Below are 15641 nucleotides of genomic sequence, written 5' to 3' on the forward strand. Positions count from 1 at the left end.
GGCACTTGGCATTGGGAATGAGCACCTTCCTTGGTCATTACTTATTACTTGGTCTTATTCAGTGATTTCTGTTGTTAATAGTGTTATCACATCTTTTTTGGCATTAAAAACAATGCTTGATACTGCAGGCTTAGCATTAAATAAAGCCAGGCAGGCCAGCTGAAGGAAGCAGGTGGAGTTCCAGTTTAGTATATTCATATGATTTCATTGTATTAATTTTTTTCACTTCTCTCTCCCCACTGTAACTTTCTCAGGCTTTTGAGAGCAATGAATGCTACTGCACTGCATTAGGGGAGCTATGTGCATGGGTGTGGGGAAAAACAGTTATAAAGATTATAAAATCCTGTGCTTTTTTTCTGCCCTTCCTGCTATTACTGAAATGTGTGTAAGAGTAGGGAGAATCATGGAATGGTTTAGTTTGGAAGGGGACCATCAAGCTCATCTCATTCCACCCCCTGCCATGGGCAGGGACACTTTCCACCAGCCCAGGTTGCTCCAAGCCCCGTCCAAGCTGGCCTTGGACACTTCCAGGGATCCAGGGGCAACCACAACCTGAGTTAAGGCTGAGGTTTGCTGAATTTTTTAATGAGTCTTATTTTCAGGACAGAATTTTTTACCTGTTTTCTCCCCTCACAGAGGATGTGTATGAGTAGCTCACACCATTCCCATCCCTTTCCTGAAGTGACTTCAAATATTAAGTTTTGTACTGATACTGACTTTTAAGTTTTATCATCGAGTTATTAGTGGTAGGAGCAAATAAAATTGGTTTGATTTTTCTCAACAAAAGAAACATCTTCCTTTTTTTAATGCTTCTGGTCTCCCTTTCTGACACAGCCCTACAACATTTGCTGGCCTGTGTGCCTGGAGTAAGTGTTTAGAGATGTTCCATTAAGATGTTTGGTGTCATCGGACAGGCAGATGTTATGCAATCTGAGCTGGAAACTGTTCCCATATGCTGTGCAAGGCCAATTTATCACTCTGTGTATGGACTTGCTTTATGTAGTTTACATGATAAACTCCTTTCTTTAATCCCCACCACTCCTAATGCCTTTCACAAGGTCTAAATGGAGTATCAGAGAAGTTAGAGGGAATATTTTCTGGCTTTGAGTGGTGGTTCCTGGGTTTCCCAGCTGTCCTCTGGGCAGCAGGCCCAGTCCCACATACCTTGCTCACAGTAGTTCCACTGGAGTTATCTGCCTGCTTATGCAAGGGAAGAGCAGGATTTGGCACAGAGCAAAGAAATGACAAGAGTTCAGTAGGAGTAACATGAGAGAAGAGAAATAACGTCCAAAAGTAGGCGGCACAATGAATTTCATTGTGATTTACACTCTTAGGGAGCTGTTACAGCTTCTTTTTCTGTTTGGTTTTTCAGTCCCCCCATCAATCTCTGGCAGCAGTGACACAGTGACAGTGGTGGTCAATAATCTGGTGAGGCTGGAGTGTGAAGCCAGAGGCATCCCTGCCCCCATCCTGACATGGCTCAAGGATGGCAGCCCTGTGTCCAGCTTCAGCAACGGACTCCAGGTACTGGGTTCAGATCCTGCTCTGTCTGTGCTGTTCCCTCTTGTGGGAGGAGCCTTCGAGGTTTAATGGAAGACAGTAAGTTAGAAGATCTGGAATGGAAGTGTAAGGCTGCTTGCTCTGGGTTATTGGTGTGAGTTTAGCTCCAGTAATTGCTGTGTGAAGTATATTGAAATAAAGTGGTTCTTTCAACTGATTTCATACTGAGTAAGAGTTTGCATCAAGAATTTTCCACTTACTGGCAAGGAGAGGAAATTGGACTGTATTCCTCTGCTGAAGAGATTTGTGGAACTCAAGATCACATAATAGCTCATTACATACTATAGTAATTCAGAAAAAAAACCCAACCTTTGATATAAGGAGATATTTTAGAGCTAAAAGCAGAGAGCGTGGTTGCTCTTCTAAAGCTGATTTTTATGATCTGCAAGGGAAGAGGGGAAATTTGTGTTCTGTGGAGACAACTCAGGGCACAGACTAAAGGTCTGACAGAATGTTTGAAGCTGGGGAGAGGGAGGGATGTCCAGATCCTGCAAACACTTGTGAATGCCAGGAGTCCCCTGTGGACTTGCCTGAGGTTAGAATTCTGCTGTTGCAAGTCTGGATCAAAAGAGAACACTGGGTGCAGGGAACAGTGTGGGGAGCAGGGAGATGGTGGGAAGCAGCGGTAGTACAAGTATTTAATTTCGAAATGAAAGCTAATAGTGTAAAACGTGACCCAGGGGAACTGAGGTGTGTCCTGAACGTGTTGCAGGTGCTGTCTGGGGGCCGGGTGCTGGCCCTGCCCAGCGCTCAGCTCAGTGACACGGGGACCTACACGTGTGTGGCCGTCAACGCCGCGGGCGAGAGCCAGAGGGACACCGAGCTGCGGGTGCTGGGTGAGTGTCTGACCCACGGCTTGTCAGGAGAACTGAACACTCCAGGGCCCAGACCTTGAGCAGAGCGAGTACAGATGGTCCCAACCCGTGATGGAGGAGGGGTTTGTGCACAGAAGTAAAAATATATTTATGCATATAGGTCCCCATGTATTAAAGGCTGCAGGTGCAGTCTGCTGTCTGTCCTTGAAGAAATATTATTGCAATAGTGACTTTACAAGTTGAATACATAGAAGCTCATTTAGAAATGGTAGGAGAAAATACATGTTTGTGTAAAAAACATGTAGATCTGCCAGGTGAAAGATATTATTTTGGCCAGAGCTCAGTGGTGTTTATTGCAGCAGAATGAGTCACTGTGAGTTCCCCATCCAGCTCTGCGGTTCCCATCCCATCCTCAAGCCTTGCCCTGCCTGCCTAAATGGTGGGGACTTTTTTACTGCTGATAGTGACACTGCTATGAGCTGTGCTGGGCACAACCAGTCAACTTGGTCTCTTCCAAGAAGAAGGAAATAAATCTTTTGTACTTGGTCAGTTTTCCAGATTGTGTCAATAAGTTAATTCTGAAATCTCATTGTCTGAACTCGTATAAGTTCCTCCTCCCTTCTCAGTTGGACAGGTTCTTGGGCATATGGTGGGATTATTGGGGTGTCTGTGCAGGGCCAGGAATCGGACTTTGATGATCCCTGTGGGTCACCTTCCAGCTCAGGACATTCTGTGATTCTGTGCTTTTTTGTAACTTGTGTAAGTTTTATCCTGATTTGTTTGTGACTTGTATAAGATGCCTTTTCATATTCATGGAATCCTGCAATGGTTTGGGTTGGAATGCACTTTAAAGGTCATGCAGTCCCACCCCCTGCCATGGGCAGGGACACCTTCCACCAGCCCAGGTTGCTCCAAACCCCGTCCAACCTGGCCTTGGACATTCCAGGGATCCAGGGGCAGCCACAGCTTCTCTGGGCAACCTGTGCCAGGCCCCCCCCACCCTCACAGCCAGGAATTCCTTCCCAATATCCCATCTAACCCTGCCCTCTGGCAGTGGGAAGCCATTCCCCCTTGCCCTGTCCCTCCATTTCGTTATCCCGAGTCCCTCTCAGCTCTTCTGGAGCCCCTCAGGTACTGGAAGGGGCTCTGAGGTCACCCCATACCATGTTCTCAGAGCTTGTTGTGCTGTGCAGGTTCTGAGGAGCCTGACCTCCTGCACAAGGGCTGCCAGGAGGGCTGCCAGGGAGTGTGACTGTGGCAAGCTTTGAGTTTCCTTGGACAGCTCAGTGACTGTGGACACCAGTGAAATGAGGATGAGCAGTGATCTGCCGTTTTGCGGTACCAGATGTGGAGAGGGAGTTTTGGAATCGCAGCACCTTTGTGTTTCTGCTTCTGCTTTCAGTGGGGCAGTGGAGAGAGAACTGGTTGGACTGTGCCAGTCTCCAGCGTTGTGGCAATCCTGAGCATGACTCTGGAGAACCGAGGAAAGTTAGAAGTCTGGATGTTTTCCAAGTCAGGGATTATTCACTTTTGAGTTTGGCCTTCAGAATTGACTTCCTTGGTTAGGATACTCCCAAATCATGGTGACTTTTGCATCTGCAAGGGGCAGTTCAGAAATCCAGGACTGTGCCATGGCAAGTGAGCCAGGTTAGCCTAGGCTGGAACATTTTGTGTCCAGAACAAGGAGTATCGAGGTCTCCTTTGGTGGAGGTGTGTATGTCTGTGTAGCATGGCACAGATGTGTTTGTCATTCCTCTTTTGTGTTCTGGAAGCTCTGTCCATTTTAGCCAGATGAAATGAAAAGAGTTAGGTAGGAGTGGTGTATGTTTAAAATTAGTGTTGTATTAAAAGCTGGCCACAGTTGAGCTCAGCTGCAGGGCCAGCTTGAGTGAAGCTGTCACCAAAAAGCAGTATTGCTTTTCAGACTTGCCTCACAAGGGCAATCTAATTAAGAAGCCACAGGAGGAAAATAATTTGGAGTGCAGTTGGAGCTGGGTTGGTTGGAAATGTGTGGTGTGCTGAGCCAGGAAGTGGAACAATTTGGGTAACTTACAGTTACCATGAGCATAATTAGATTAATTTTAAACCCTGTTCCTTCAGAAATAAATGCTTTAATGTCTGTCTCTCTCTGTTTCACAAACTCAGTTTCCTTTTGAACACATTTCAATTCATTTAGCAGAGAGGAAAAGTAATTGGTGGAAAAGTCTTTGGAAACAAATTTGCCTTCTGCAGGAATGGATCAGCTTCCAGCTCTCAGTTCCCCAGCACTCATAAAGAATCTGGGCCTTTGTGAGTTCTACAAAGAAAGAAAGATAAACAGATTTCTTTTCACTTACTCTATTTCTTATCCGCAGGGACCAGGCTTTTCCCTAAATTATTTCCAAACTGTGAAATCAGCAGCTCTGCTGAGAACTTCCTGGGCAAGGAACACAAAGCTTTATTGTCAGTGGGCTTTTGCAGGACACCTCGAGAGCTGTGGGCACCACTCTGGGGCTCGTTAGGATCCAGTCACTTGGGTTCAGAGGGAAGCCCGGGGTGTTCTTACTGACAGTCCCTTCTCACCCCAAGGTTTTGTGCAGTCAGACCTGCAATGTCTGGGGGAATGGGTTGCAAAACTGAAAAGCAAAGGCAGTGTGACAGTAAAGGTTCTTATATTTGGCCCTGGTCAACTTTCTGGGGATAATATTTCCTCCGTTGTCTTTTTGACTCCAGCCATGAACACTTTCCCCATGGAAAATTGCTGACTTAATGTTCCAGGTTCTCAGTTGCTTTGTTTTTCTTGTTGTGGAAACACAAAATTTAAAAATGGGAGGAAAAAAATGTGTTTTCTTAAATCCTGTCACTGTTCAAGAACAGCTAATGGGCTTCCACTTAAGTGTCCAGTGTTTTGGGTTGTTTTTACTTCTACACAGAAAACTTCCATTCCAAAAGCTGATTTTTCTACTGTATAATTGGGAAATAATAGTGTAGTAATGAAGTTATCACTGAAACTGCAGGACAAATCTAAATCTAGTGCTCAGTGCCAACAACTGCAATAATTAGCAGATCCCACACAAAGCAGATAGACAAACTAATTGTAGATTATGACTTGATGATTAAGTCATTAACACATTGATTTGCTTGCCCACCACCTAAGTTCTTATTCTGCCATCTGCATTTGGCCATCTCTGGACAACATTCATCTCTAAGTCAGATTTCTCCTTAAGGCCAGCTATCCTTCTTGGCACTGTCTGGACCAGCTTAAGACATTTTCAGCTTCTGGGGCTGATTATTATCTTGTGAGCCTTTTCACTCAGCAGCTCTTTTTCTTTTAGCAGGAATGCATTCCCCATCCTTTGTGTATTGGGGATTTTCCTTTCTAGCAAAGGTTCAAGGTGGTTTTTTTAGCTAGTCCTGGCTTATCTAGATGATTTCTCTGTAGCTGATACCTCCCTAGTGTGTGTCTTGTGTGGAGGATATTCTGTAAGTAAAAACATTATTCTCGTGCTTTTTGTGATATAAAGGAGACTTCAGCTGTGTGTCAGAAAGGCAGCAACTGTTATTTTTGCTAATTGAAGTCTGTTAACTCCATATTATGTTTACGTGGGGAAGCCTTCAATGTTGAAAGGTCCTTTGTGGTAGGACAAGAGGAAGTGGCCTCAAGATGCACCAAGGAAGGTTCAGGTTGGATATTAGGACAACTTCCTTCACTGAAAGGGTGGTCAGGCCCTGGCACAGCTGCCCAGGGCAGGGGTGGAGTCCCCATCCCTGGGGGGATTTCCAAGCCCTATGTCTGTAGCCCCTTGGGACAGGGGTCAGTGGTGGCCTTGGCAGGGCCGGGGGGTGTTTGGAGTGGCTGATCCCAGAGGGCTGTTCCCAGCTGTGTGGTTCCATCGCTGCAGTGCCCCCGGACATCGCGGGCGAGGAGCAGAATGCGTCGGTGCTGGTGAGCCAGGCCCTGGAGCTGCTGTGCCAGAGCAGCGCCGTCCCCCCGCCCGTGCTCAGCTGGCTCAAGGACGGGCAGCCCCTGCTGCAGAAGCCGGGGCTGAGCATCTCCGAGGATGGCAGCGTGCTCAAGGTACGCTGGGCGGGCCGGGGGGCCCTCCTGGGGGGCTGTACCCGCTGCGGGGGCACTGGGCACCGCTGGAGATGGGACAGAGCTGGGCTCTGGGAAAACAGAGTCATGGAGGAGTGAGGGGGCTCAGAGACCTGCCTGTCTGGGGACACACTGGGCTGCATTAATACTCTGTTGTTAATATTCAGGGGACAGATGTAAAAGTAAAATTGAACCCTGAGCCCCCTGTCCCTGCAAGTTTCCCGTGTAAGGATGTAAGGAGAAGAACTGCAGGTTTTCCTTTCCCCCCAGATCGAGGGAGCTCAGGTGCAGGACGCGGGCCGGTACACCTGCCAAGCCACAAATGTTGCTGGGAAGACCGAGAAGAACTATAATGTCAATATTTGGGGTAAGACTTATTAAAATTGTCGTGTGAGACACCAAAATCCTCTCTAGTTCATCAGCACTCAATTCCTGAGGCTCCTGCAGGGGGATGTTGTTGGATTTGCTGTACTTGAACAGGCCCAAGTGCTCACATTTTTCAAATTGCTTTAATTTGGTTCTAAATTAATAGCAGCTACTTCCTAGGCCTTTGTTGGGCTGGGTCTGCGTGCACGAGTAGTTAGAGCTGTAACTATTGAATGGCATCCCTGCCCACAGCAGGGGGTTGAAATGAGATGATCTTTAACTGTCCTTCCAACCCAAACCACTCTGTAATAACCAACTGGGTTTGTATCCATAGTTTTAGTACCAGTTAAAGTAACCTACCAACCTTCCACTCATTTAAGTGCTGAAGCATGGACTTTCAGATAAATAAAAGCTGCCTAACCTAGATTTATTTGCTCTACAAGGTTATCAGTGCTGAATCATAAAGATAGCTTTAGTTAAATTTTTTTGTGGCTCTCTGATGAATGTGACTTAAGACATTATTTTAATAATTGATTTTTGAATTTTTTTCCTGCACCATCATTTTCTCCCCACATGCAAATTGAAATATCTCTTTTTTGCTATTATAAATCAATTTCTTGCTTTGAAATCACACAGCTAAAATTATCTAAAAGGGTTGTAACAGTAAAATCACAATTTTTAGAACAGAATTCAATTCTGTCATTATTGATTATAAATAAACATTCATGGCATTTAAATTAGGGGTGGATATTGCAGCACTGTGCCCTTTTCCCATGCTGGAGCATATACCATTTGCTGCGTGTGTCAACCTCTTTTTTTTTCAGTCTCTACTGTTTCCATCTGATGAAAATGCCTCATTCCTAGAAGGCATCAGAGGAAAAACACTGGTCCCTTTTATCTGCAGCTGCTTTGGAGTCCCAGAGCTGTAGAGCAAAGCTGTCCCTGTGCTGCAGGAGGGTGTTTGAAGGGATGGGGTCCGTACCTTGGATGTGGCAGCCAGTGTGCTGATGCAGGAAAACTTCCAAGGAAAACCATAGGCTGAATTTTAAAAGTCTAGTGATGATCTCTGTAGGTTTGCTGGCTGAGCCAGGCTCTCAGAGTTGGAGTCAGTTGACATAAGTCCCCAAGCCAGCTTTGTTCAGTGACACCCATTCAAAGTCAGCCCAAAATAAAGCCTGTGCATGCAGCAGAGCCTGGAAGCTGGAAGGATGGATGCAGTCATTCCCAAGTGTATTATTCCCTACCTAGGGCCTGGTTTGCATTGTCAGCAGGAGGATGCAGTCCTTGTCATTGCTCCAGAGCTGAGTGGGGCAGATTTGTCTGAGGGTTGTTTGGGGTTTCCTGCTGGCTCATGAGCTGCTCTTTCTAATGCTGCAATTACTTGGCATCTCTCTGCAGTGTCCCCAAGTATTTCTGGCTCAGATGACAGCTCTCAGCTCACAGTCACTGAAGGGAGCATGATAAGCCTGATCTGTGAGTCCAGTGGCATCCCACCACCCAGTCTCACCTGGAAAAAGAACGGTGGGTAACTGTCCATTGTCTATTTTATAAAGCCAATGGGATAATTCTGACCTGAGGGTTATTCTTTTTTCGCTTGTGCACGTTTTGGATGGTGTGTTCTGAGGAGCTAAAACATGCAGGGATCTACACAGTCCTGATGTGGAGTAAAATGAACTCCAGTAGTAGATAATTCCCTTCTCTCTAACTCAGCTCTGCCTGGATTAGGTGTCAGTATTCCTAAAGGAGTGCAAGAGAAGCCCAGTGCAGAGATTCCTGAACTGACAGAGAAATGGACTGTGAAGGATTTAGCCCCTCTCAATGTGTTTATTTACCCTGGGGCAGCAGGACAGCACAAGGTGTCCCTGCCCATGGTAGGGGGTGGAAATGGGTGATCTTTGAGGTCCCTTCGAACCTGAACCGTTCTGGGACTGTAAGACTTGTTTGTGATCCCAGGCAGCAGGGCTGGGACTCGCTGGGAAGCCCCCTGGAGTTGAGGGTCTCTGCCCTGTGATCCACTGCACAACAGACAGGTCCTCTGAGTTGTTTTTAAACTTGCAGCCAGGGTAACAAGTAACAAAATGCATCGAGTTGTGATTGCTTTGGGGCTTTACTGAACTCTTTCTCTCATCCCATCTAAGAGCAGTCTACACACCTTTTTGCTTTAGGGATTAAAGTAACGTTGCCAAACACCTTTTTATGAATTGCTAGACGAAAGCAGGGGTTTTTTTAGCACATTCCTTTAAACAAGGACACTTCTGGAGACAGAATGTAAGACAAAATAAGGTGTTGTACTCTTTCAGTGTGGTAAATCCTTTGTTATTAATCAGTCTTTCCTAGATCTGTGTTCATCTAGGCTGCACATTTCAGTGTGGTGTATATCTGTACTTTAAGTAATTTTGCCTCGTGGAAAGAGCAGATTTTAATTACAAAACACTATTTCTAATGCATAACATTTTCAGAGAAGATGGAGTTTATCAAGTTCTTTCTGAACCTTGTCTCTTGGAAGCTAAAAAGGATTGTACGATATGTTCTAACAATTCATTGCAAGACCAGCATGTGTACACTTCAGTGGCAGGAAGGGGACTTAAACCTGTTGGAAAGCCTAGAAAAGCAGTTACAAAGGAGGAGGAGTAGATTTGTCAGCACATTCGACATTTGGTGCACTTTGTAGAGAAGATTTTAAATACACGAGAGGGAAATGAAGATTGAGCTTGTAAGAATGATCCATGGCAGGTGCATTCCTTCTGTCAGCAAGTCCCCCTGTGATTTGGAGAGGTTAAGATTCAGCATCTGAGGTCACCAGGACTGAAAAATCTGCTCAGAGAATGTGCTGGTATTTTGCTGTCACATTGCTGCTGAGGATTTCCTGGGCAGGAGGCTGTGCACGTACCTTGTGTGACACACAAGTGGGGTGAAAACTAAATCAGGTGTTTCTAAGCTTTGGCTGTGCTGGGTGAGACAATTCTGGACTGAAAAAGGAGTTACATTTTATTGGAAGTGCTGAACTTTGTGCTCAGTGGAGGTGTCCAGCACTCTGGGAGGATGTGAGTGACTCACTGTGCTTTAGCTCAAGGTGCTCTGGGCCGTGGAGTCAGCAGTTAACACGGGGAGTCCTCGGAATCTGCTTGGGTGAAGTTCCTGCTGTCTGGGAAACCTCTGACAGAGCAACTGTAAAATGGGCAGCTCTGCAGCTCAGTTCTTTTGAAGTGAGCCAGTGGACTTGACAGCAGGTGACACATGTGCTCCTTACCCTCTTCTGTGGCTGGATCTGAAAGAAGGTGTCTTGCAGGCTCTCCCCTGGTGCCGGAGCTGTCGGGAAGGGTGCGGGTGCTGTCTGGAGGCAGACAGCTCCAGATTGCCATTGCTGACAAGTCTGATGCTGCATCTTACACCTGCATTGCTTCAAACGTGGCTGGGAGTGCCCAGAAGGAGTACAGCCTGCAGGTGCACAGTGAGTACCAGGAAAGTCCTGATCGTATGTGCCAGTTCTGCAGTAGTGTTATGGAAGTGTGCTCAGTGCAGTGATGTTGAGCTGCAGGGTTTTCAGAGACTGAGGGCTGGCTGTGGGACAATTTAAGGGTAGTCCAAGAGGAATGTTAAGTAATTAAAATTTTGGCAATCTGAACTCAGAGCATGACCAAGACATTGCAGATCCCTGTTGGAAGTGCATGATTCCAGGGCTGTAACCTTTTAGGTAGCATAACGTTTCTTGTTTCCAAACTGCAGCAGTGATGACAACTAACTGAACTGAGATTTCCCTTTGTTCCCTTAGATTTTACTGTGTTTTGGTCAGGAACAAAAGGAGGTGTTTTGAAACAATCCCATGAAAAAGAAAATCTCCCAAAATCAGTAGGGATTGACAGCGTTTGGGGCCGTCATTTTTGATTTAATTTTTTCTTCCTGTTTGCGTTTTTAAATTGCAAGTTAACATTTAAAAAAAAAACGTTTTTACTTTGTGGGGTGGAAGGAGGGAAGAAGAGATTATTTGTCTGTTCTTGGCCCTTCTGATTGGGCAGCCTTGCTTGTTATTCTGTTGAGAAGCAGGTGAGGACGCTGAAGTGTTGCTTCCAGTTGACTGTGCGCTGTGTTTGTTCTTCCACAGTTCGACCGACTATCCTGAACAGTGGCCCCCACCCATCCGAAGTGGTGGTCACGCAGGGCAGTGAAGTGTCCCTGGAGTGTGAGGTGCAGGGTGTTCCTGAGCCGGCGGTGACGTGGACGAAGGACGGGAGGCCCCTGGCTGGGGGGGACGTGCTGCTGCTCCGCGGGGGCCGCGTCCTGCGGCTGGAGCGCGCCCGCGTGTCCCACACCGGCCACTACCTCTGCGTGGCCTCCAACGTGGCCGGGCTGGCTGACAGCAAGTACCACCTCAGTGTGCATGGTGAGCCTGTGCCAGGGGGGCAGGGGGCACAGGGACAGCCACATCCACCCAAGGCTGTCCAAACAGCAGTTGTTTGTGCAGCTCAGTGCATCTGTTGGGGGGGGGGCAGTTCCACCTGTGGGTCACTGGTGCGGTTTCAAAGGCAGTGTTATAAAAATCCAAATCCAGTTGTGTAATTCCTGAATATTTTAAAATCTTAGCGCTCTCTCTGTTAATATCAACCTACCCCCAGCTGCTTCATCTCCCAAGGTAACCAAGATCTGGTACCATTTTATATGATATTGGAGTGAGGGTCATGATATTTTACTGTGGGAGACAGAAATTAGGGTTTAACGGAGACCACCCTCCTAGTGGCCACCACAGACAGGGGTATTACCTGGGGACAGCCAGAATCACAGGGATATGAGCATCAGGTTCTCTGATTTTACACAGTCAGAACACTTTAAAGATTGTACTTCCAGGTATAACTCATCCAGTTGGACTGGTGGCATTGATCAGAACGTCACATTATCTTACAGCACCTGTAATGCTTTTGCAGATGACCTTTTGCATTTCATCAGACACTGAATATTCATGTTCTACTGTGAGCACAGGAATTCTTATTAAAAACAAGAGGCCAAAATTACTTACCAGTTTTATTCTTTGTTTTGAATATTTGCTGTGCTGTATTATCAAACTTGTGGGTAGTAAAGAGAAACTTCAAACCTCCTCAGTGCTGGAGGATATTGGTGAATTCTTGACCCCAGGCCTTATGTTCTGAAGTAGGAACTGTAGAGCTTCTTCCAAAGTGGAAATGTTCTTACTCCTAGCATAGAAAAGCTGAAGATCAATTTGTGGTAGTTATTTTAATAGGGGGTTGTTCTTTCCATGAGGAGATTCTGTCATAATTCTGTCAGTGCAGGAATTTTCCCCAGTGTGTCATTTGATGCTGGGAATTATAGTTAGTGTAGACTGGACAGGACTGCTATAACTGTTATTTGCTTTTAAGCCATAAAATAAAGGTGGTAGATAGAATTTAAGTTTATTATTTCCATGCCACTACACAGTAAGAAATAGTCATATGTAATATTAAATGTCTCTGTTCTGTAGCTCCTCACTTGCCAAGCCTAACTTGGCTTCAGTGAATTATAATTATGTTTTGTGAGCAAAGTTAATTTTGATTTGTTCTGAAGTGTGGCTTTTCTTTGCTCCTTTCTGTAGTTCCCCCAAGTATTGCTGGTTACCTGCAGATGCCTGAGAACATCAGCATTGTGGAGAAGAATCCCATCTCCCTGGTTTGTGAAGCCTCAGGAATTCCCTTGCCAGCAATAACGTGGCTCAAGGATGGATGGCCTGTCACCCTGAACAACTCGGTGCGAATCCTCTCAGGTACAAAAGCTGCAGTTGTTTAAATAAAAAATGAAAAAGAGAAAGGGCTGAAGGACCCTCTGCATCCACACCTGAAAGGAGGAGGTTTGGTTTATGAATCTGTAAGGAGCAGGAAAGAAGAGAAATGGTTACTCAGTGCCAAGTTTTTACCTAAATGGGGTCAGATTGGCTGAATAGCTGAAAGTTGGTACCTGTGTATGGGCCAAAGGCTAGTGATGTTTGTGCTGTGACATGGACTGAGCCACAGCTTTGGCTGTTGGTGTGTGTTAGTGCAGAGCTTGCTTCCAGGAGCAGGTCAGGTGGCAACGCCTCGCTGTGTTGGGAAGTGGGAGGACTGGCTTGGCAGCTGCACCGAGATTAAAGGGGTGTTACAGGAGGAAACTGAGTTGTCAGCAGCCCCTGAGATGACAAACTGGGTACCAAGCAGGTGCCAACACATTTTGTGTTGCCTTCCCATCTGTTCAGGGATCAGCTTTCCGGGAATGTGTCCCTGCCCGTGGCAGTTTGGAACTAGATGATCTTTAAAGTCCCTTCAAACCCAAACCATTCCAGGATTCTATAAGTTAAGTATTTGGTGACAACTGAGGTGTTTCTTTGAGCTTGGTTTGCCACTCACAGCTCGAAATCTCATGAATATAAGTTTTGATGGAGTTTCTGATACTCTGGCATAGCCACCACGCAAAGCCAGGCCATCCTGCAGCATGAACTCAAGAGGCAGGGAATGGAGCTGGAAGGTATTTAGGAGCTCAGCTAAGACTGGATTTAGACCTGAAATGTTTCAGGAGTTTTTAATCAGTGGGACTTCTAATGTTGCATGTAGTCCTGGCCTCTGCTTTTCCATTTTTACATACAGCACGTGGAAAAGGAGTGGGGGTGTGATTATTATCCGTAAACCTGGCAGTGGGAGCTGGCTGCATTCCTCCTCGTGTGAAGTTGCCATCAACACAAATAACATCTTCTGGGCTTGATTGTTTGTGTCCTGTCTGTGGGTTTCTACACCCACACCACTATCACAGACTGGGAGGGGGGAGACAAAAGGCTGTTTATTGTCTCTGGATTTTGGCTGCCGTGGGAGGGGAAACACGCCAGGACCTGGCTTTGTGTGCCAGCAAACCTAGTGCTTCAGAAAGCTACACACTGTGGGAGTGAAGTGTAACCATCATGGCACTTGGAACTTTATTTGTGCTTGTACAAGCATAAAAACCAACAAAAATCCTCCTCTTCAACTAATTTAGGAGTTCAATACTTTGACAAAGCAAGGTTTTGGTTCTGTTGACTGAAAACATTGCAGATAATTTCAATGTGTGGACACACTGCTGGCAACTTTTAGTGGGCTAATTCAGATCAGAGTCTCCTGAGCTGGAAGGGGCCCACAGGGATCATGGAGCCCAACTCCTCCTGGCCCTCCACAGGGACCCCAACAGTCCCACCCTGTCCCTGAGATCATTGTGCTGATACTGATGTTTCATTTGGATGATCTTCCTGTGTATCCTCTAGGAAAAAAAAAGGAAAAACATTCCACTGTAGCCCACCTGCTTTCCTTGCAGCCCCTGCCCTAAGCTGCACGCTGGCTTTAGAAAGGACAGAAGCTTTAATTGAACTAAATATATAAAATCCTGTGCCGCGTCAGCACTGGGGTCTGGGTGTGTTCTGGTGTGTGATACCAGGGCAAACCTCAGTCTCCTGCAGCCGGGTACCTGCTTCATTTTGCTGCTTCTGGGGCCTTGTTCAGGGGGTGGATGGGAGAAGGGATCAGGGAGACATGAGGCTGGAAGAACTGAGCCTTCCAGGCAGAATTCCTTGGGCAGAGGCACATCATTAACCAGCCCGGCAGTTTCTTCCTTCCAAGCGCATGAGCAGGAGCATCAGTTCCTGGGCTCTGTGCCAGCAGTGACCCCTGGGGGCATCCACAGGCAGGGGATGCCCGTTTAGGATGTGGTGTATGGTGTGGGAATGCTAATGGCAGAGCTGCTGACCAGAAACTGGGAAAGGCTGCAGGCTGGCCACCACCTTTGTTTTCACACTCAAATGCTCCCTGAGGTTTGTTTTGCTGTTCCTCTGCCAAAACAAGAAGGGAAGAGAGGTTACTGTGCCATGGCAAAGCAGGGATATTCCTGGTCCTTTGGTCAAACATACTTGCAGATGTTATTCCTTTTAAACTAACATATCAGTGCAAAGGTGACCTGACAACTGCTCTGCCACAGTGTTAAAAGGAATCTGTTATTTTAAACCACTACATGTAAACCAGTTCTGTTATTACTTGTTATTATTATTGATGGCACAATTATTGGAAGTGCTAGAAGGGAGGAGTGGAATTTTGTTCCTCATTTATACATGTGAAAATATCTTTAGGGCGTTTATAACATTAAGTGTTTACAAAAATAAATTATTATTTTTCCTGCATATTCAGGTGGATTCTCAGTGTATGGCCAAGCACTGAGGTGAATGACAATCCTGCTGAAACGCTGTGTCCTGTCCCAGTCTCCTGGCCAGAAGTACAGGCGCAGATCCATCCCGGGTGTCTGTGATCCGGGAATTCCGTGTGCGGGCGGTTGGGGGGGGGCTGAGAGGAGCGGGCAGTTTGCTCTGCAGGCTGTGGCAGGGCAGGGTGTGACCTGTGCTGTGGTGCCAGGGGGCCGGACGCTGCGGCTGACGCACACGGGCGCGGCGGACGCGGGGCGGTACACGTGTGTGGTGACCAACGCTGCGGGGCGGCTCGCCAAGGACTTCCACCTCGCCGTCCTGGGTGAGTACAGCACCAGCTCTGGCACAGCACAACGGGGGGGTTGGGCACTAAGGAGGAGGTCTTTGCTGGTGTTTTAAAAACGTTAAGCCCAAACATACGTCCTTAAGGGGAAAAAATAAGTGGATTTGATGCCATGGACAGAAAATTAGGTTGTAAAGAGAAGGTTCTTCTACACAGCATCACAGAATCCCAGAGTGGCTCGGGTTGGAAGGGACATGAAAACCCATCCCATTCCGCCCCCTGTCATGGGCAGGGACGCCTTCCATTAGCTCAGGTTGCTCCAAGGGAATCCAGCCTGGCCTTGGACACTTCCAGGGCAACCTGTGCCAG

The 15641-nt window shown here is 46.8% G+C and overlaps 1 protein-coding gene across 1 annotated transcript in view; it reads left to right on the forward strand.

Annotated features, from left to right (window-relative positions):
* HMCN1 (hemicentin 1) overlaps nucleotides 1–15641 on the forward strand; it is a 161660-nt gene that overhangs the window by 86186 nt on the left and 59833 nt on the right. The window contains exons 39-47 of the mRNA XM_027723459.2: nucleotides 1373–1524; nucleotides 2273–2396; nucleotides 6257–6432; nucleotides 6721–6817; nucleotides 8215–8337; nucleotides 10106–10267; nucleotides 10919–11197; nucleotides 12398–12565; nucleotides 15198–15311. Of these exons, the coding sequence (XP_027579260.2) occupies nucleotides 1373–1524; nucleotides 2273–2396; nucleotides 6257–6432; nucleotides 6721–6817; nucleotides 8215–8337; nucleotides 10106–10267; nucleotides 10919–11197; nucleotides 12398–12565; nucleotides 15198–15311 (1395 nt within the window). The remainder of the gene's footprint in view (nucleotides 1–1372; nucleotides 1525–2272; nucleotides 2397–6256; nucleotides 6433–6720; nucleotides 6818–8214; nucleotides 8338–10105; nucleotides 10268–10918; nucleotides 11198–12397; nucleotides 12566–15197; nucleotides 15312–15641) is intronic.

This window comes from Pipra filicauda, unplaced genomic scaffold, assembly GCF_003945595.2.
Source record: "Pipra filicauda isolate LSUMZ 115617 unplaced genomic scaffold, ASM394559v2 scaffold185_size1782982_pilon, whole genome shotgun sequence".
Taxonomy (NCBI): domain Eukaryota; kingdom Metazoa; phylum Chordata; class Aves; order Passeriformes; family Pipridae; genus Pipra; species Pipra filicauda.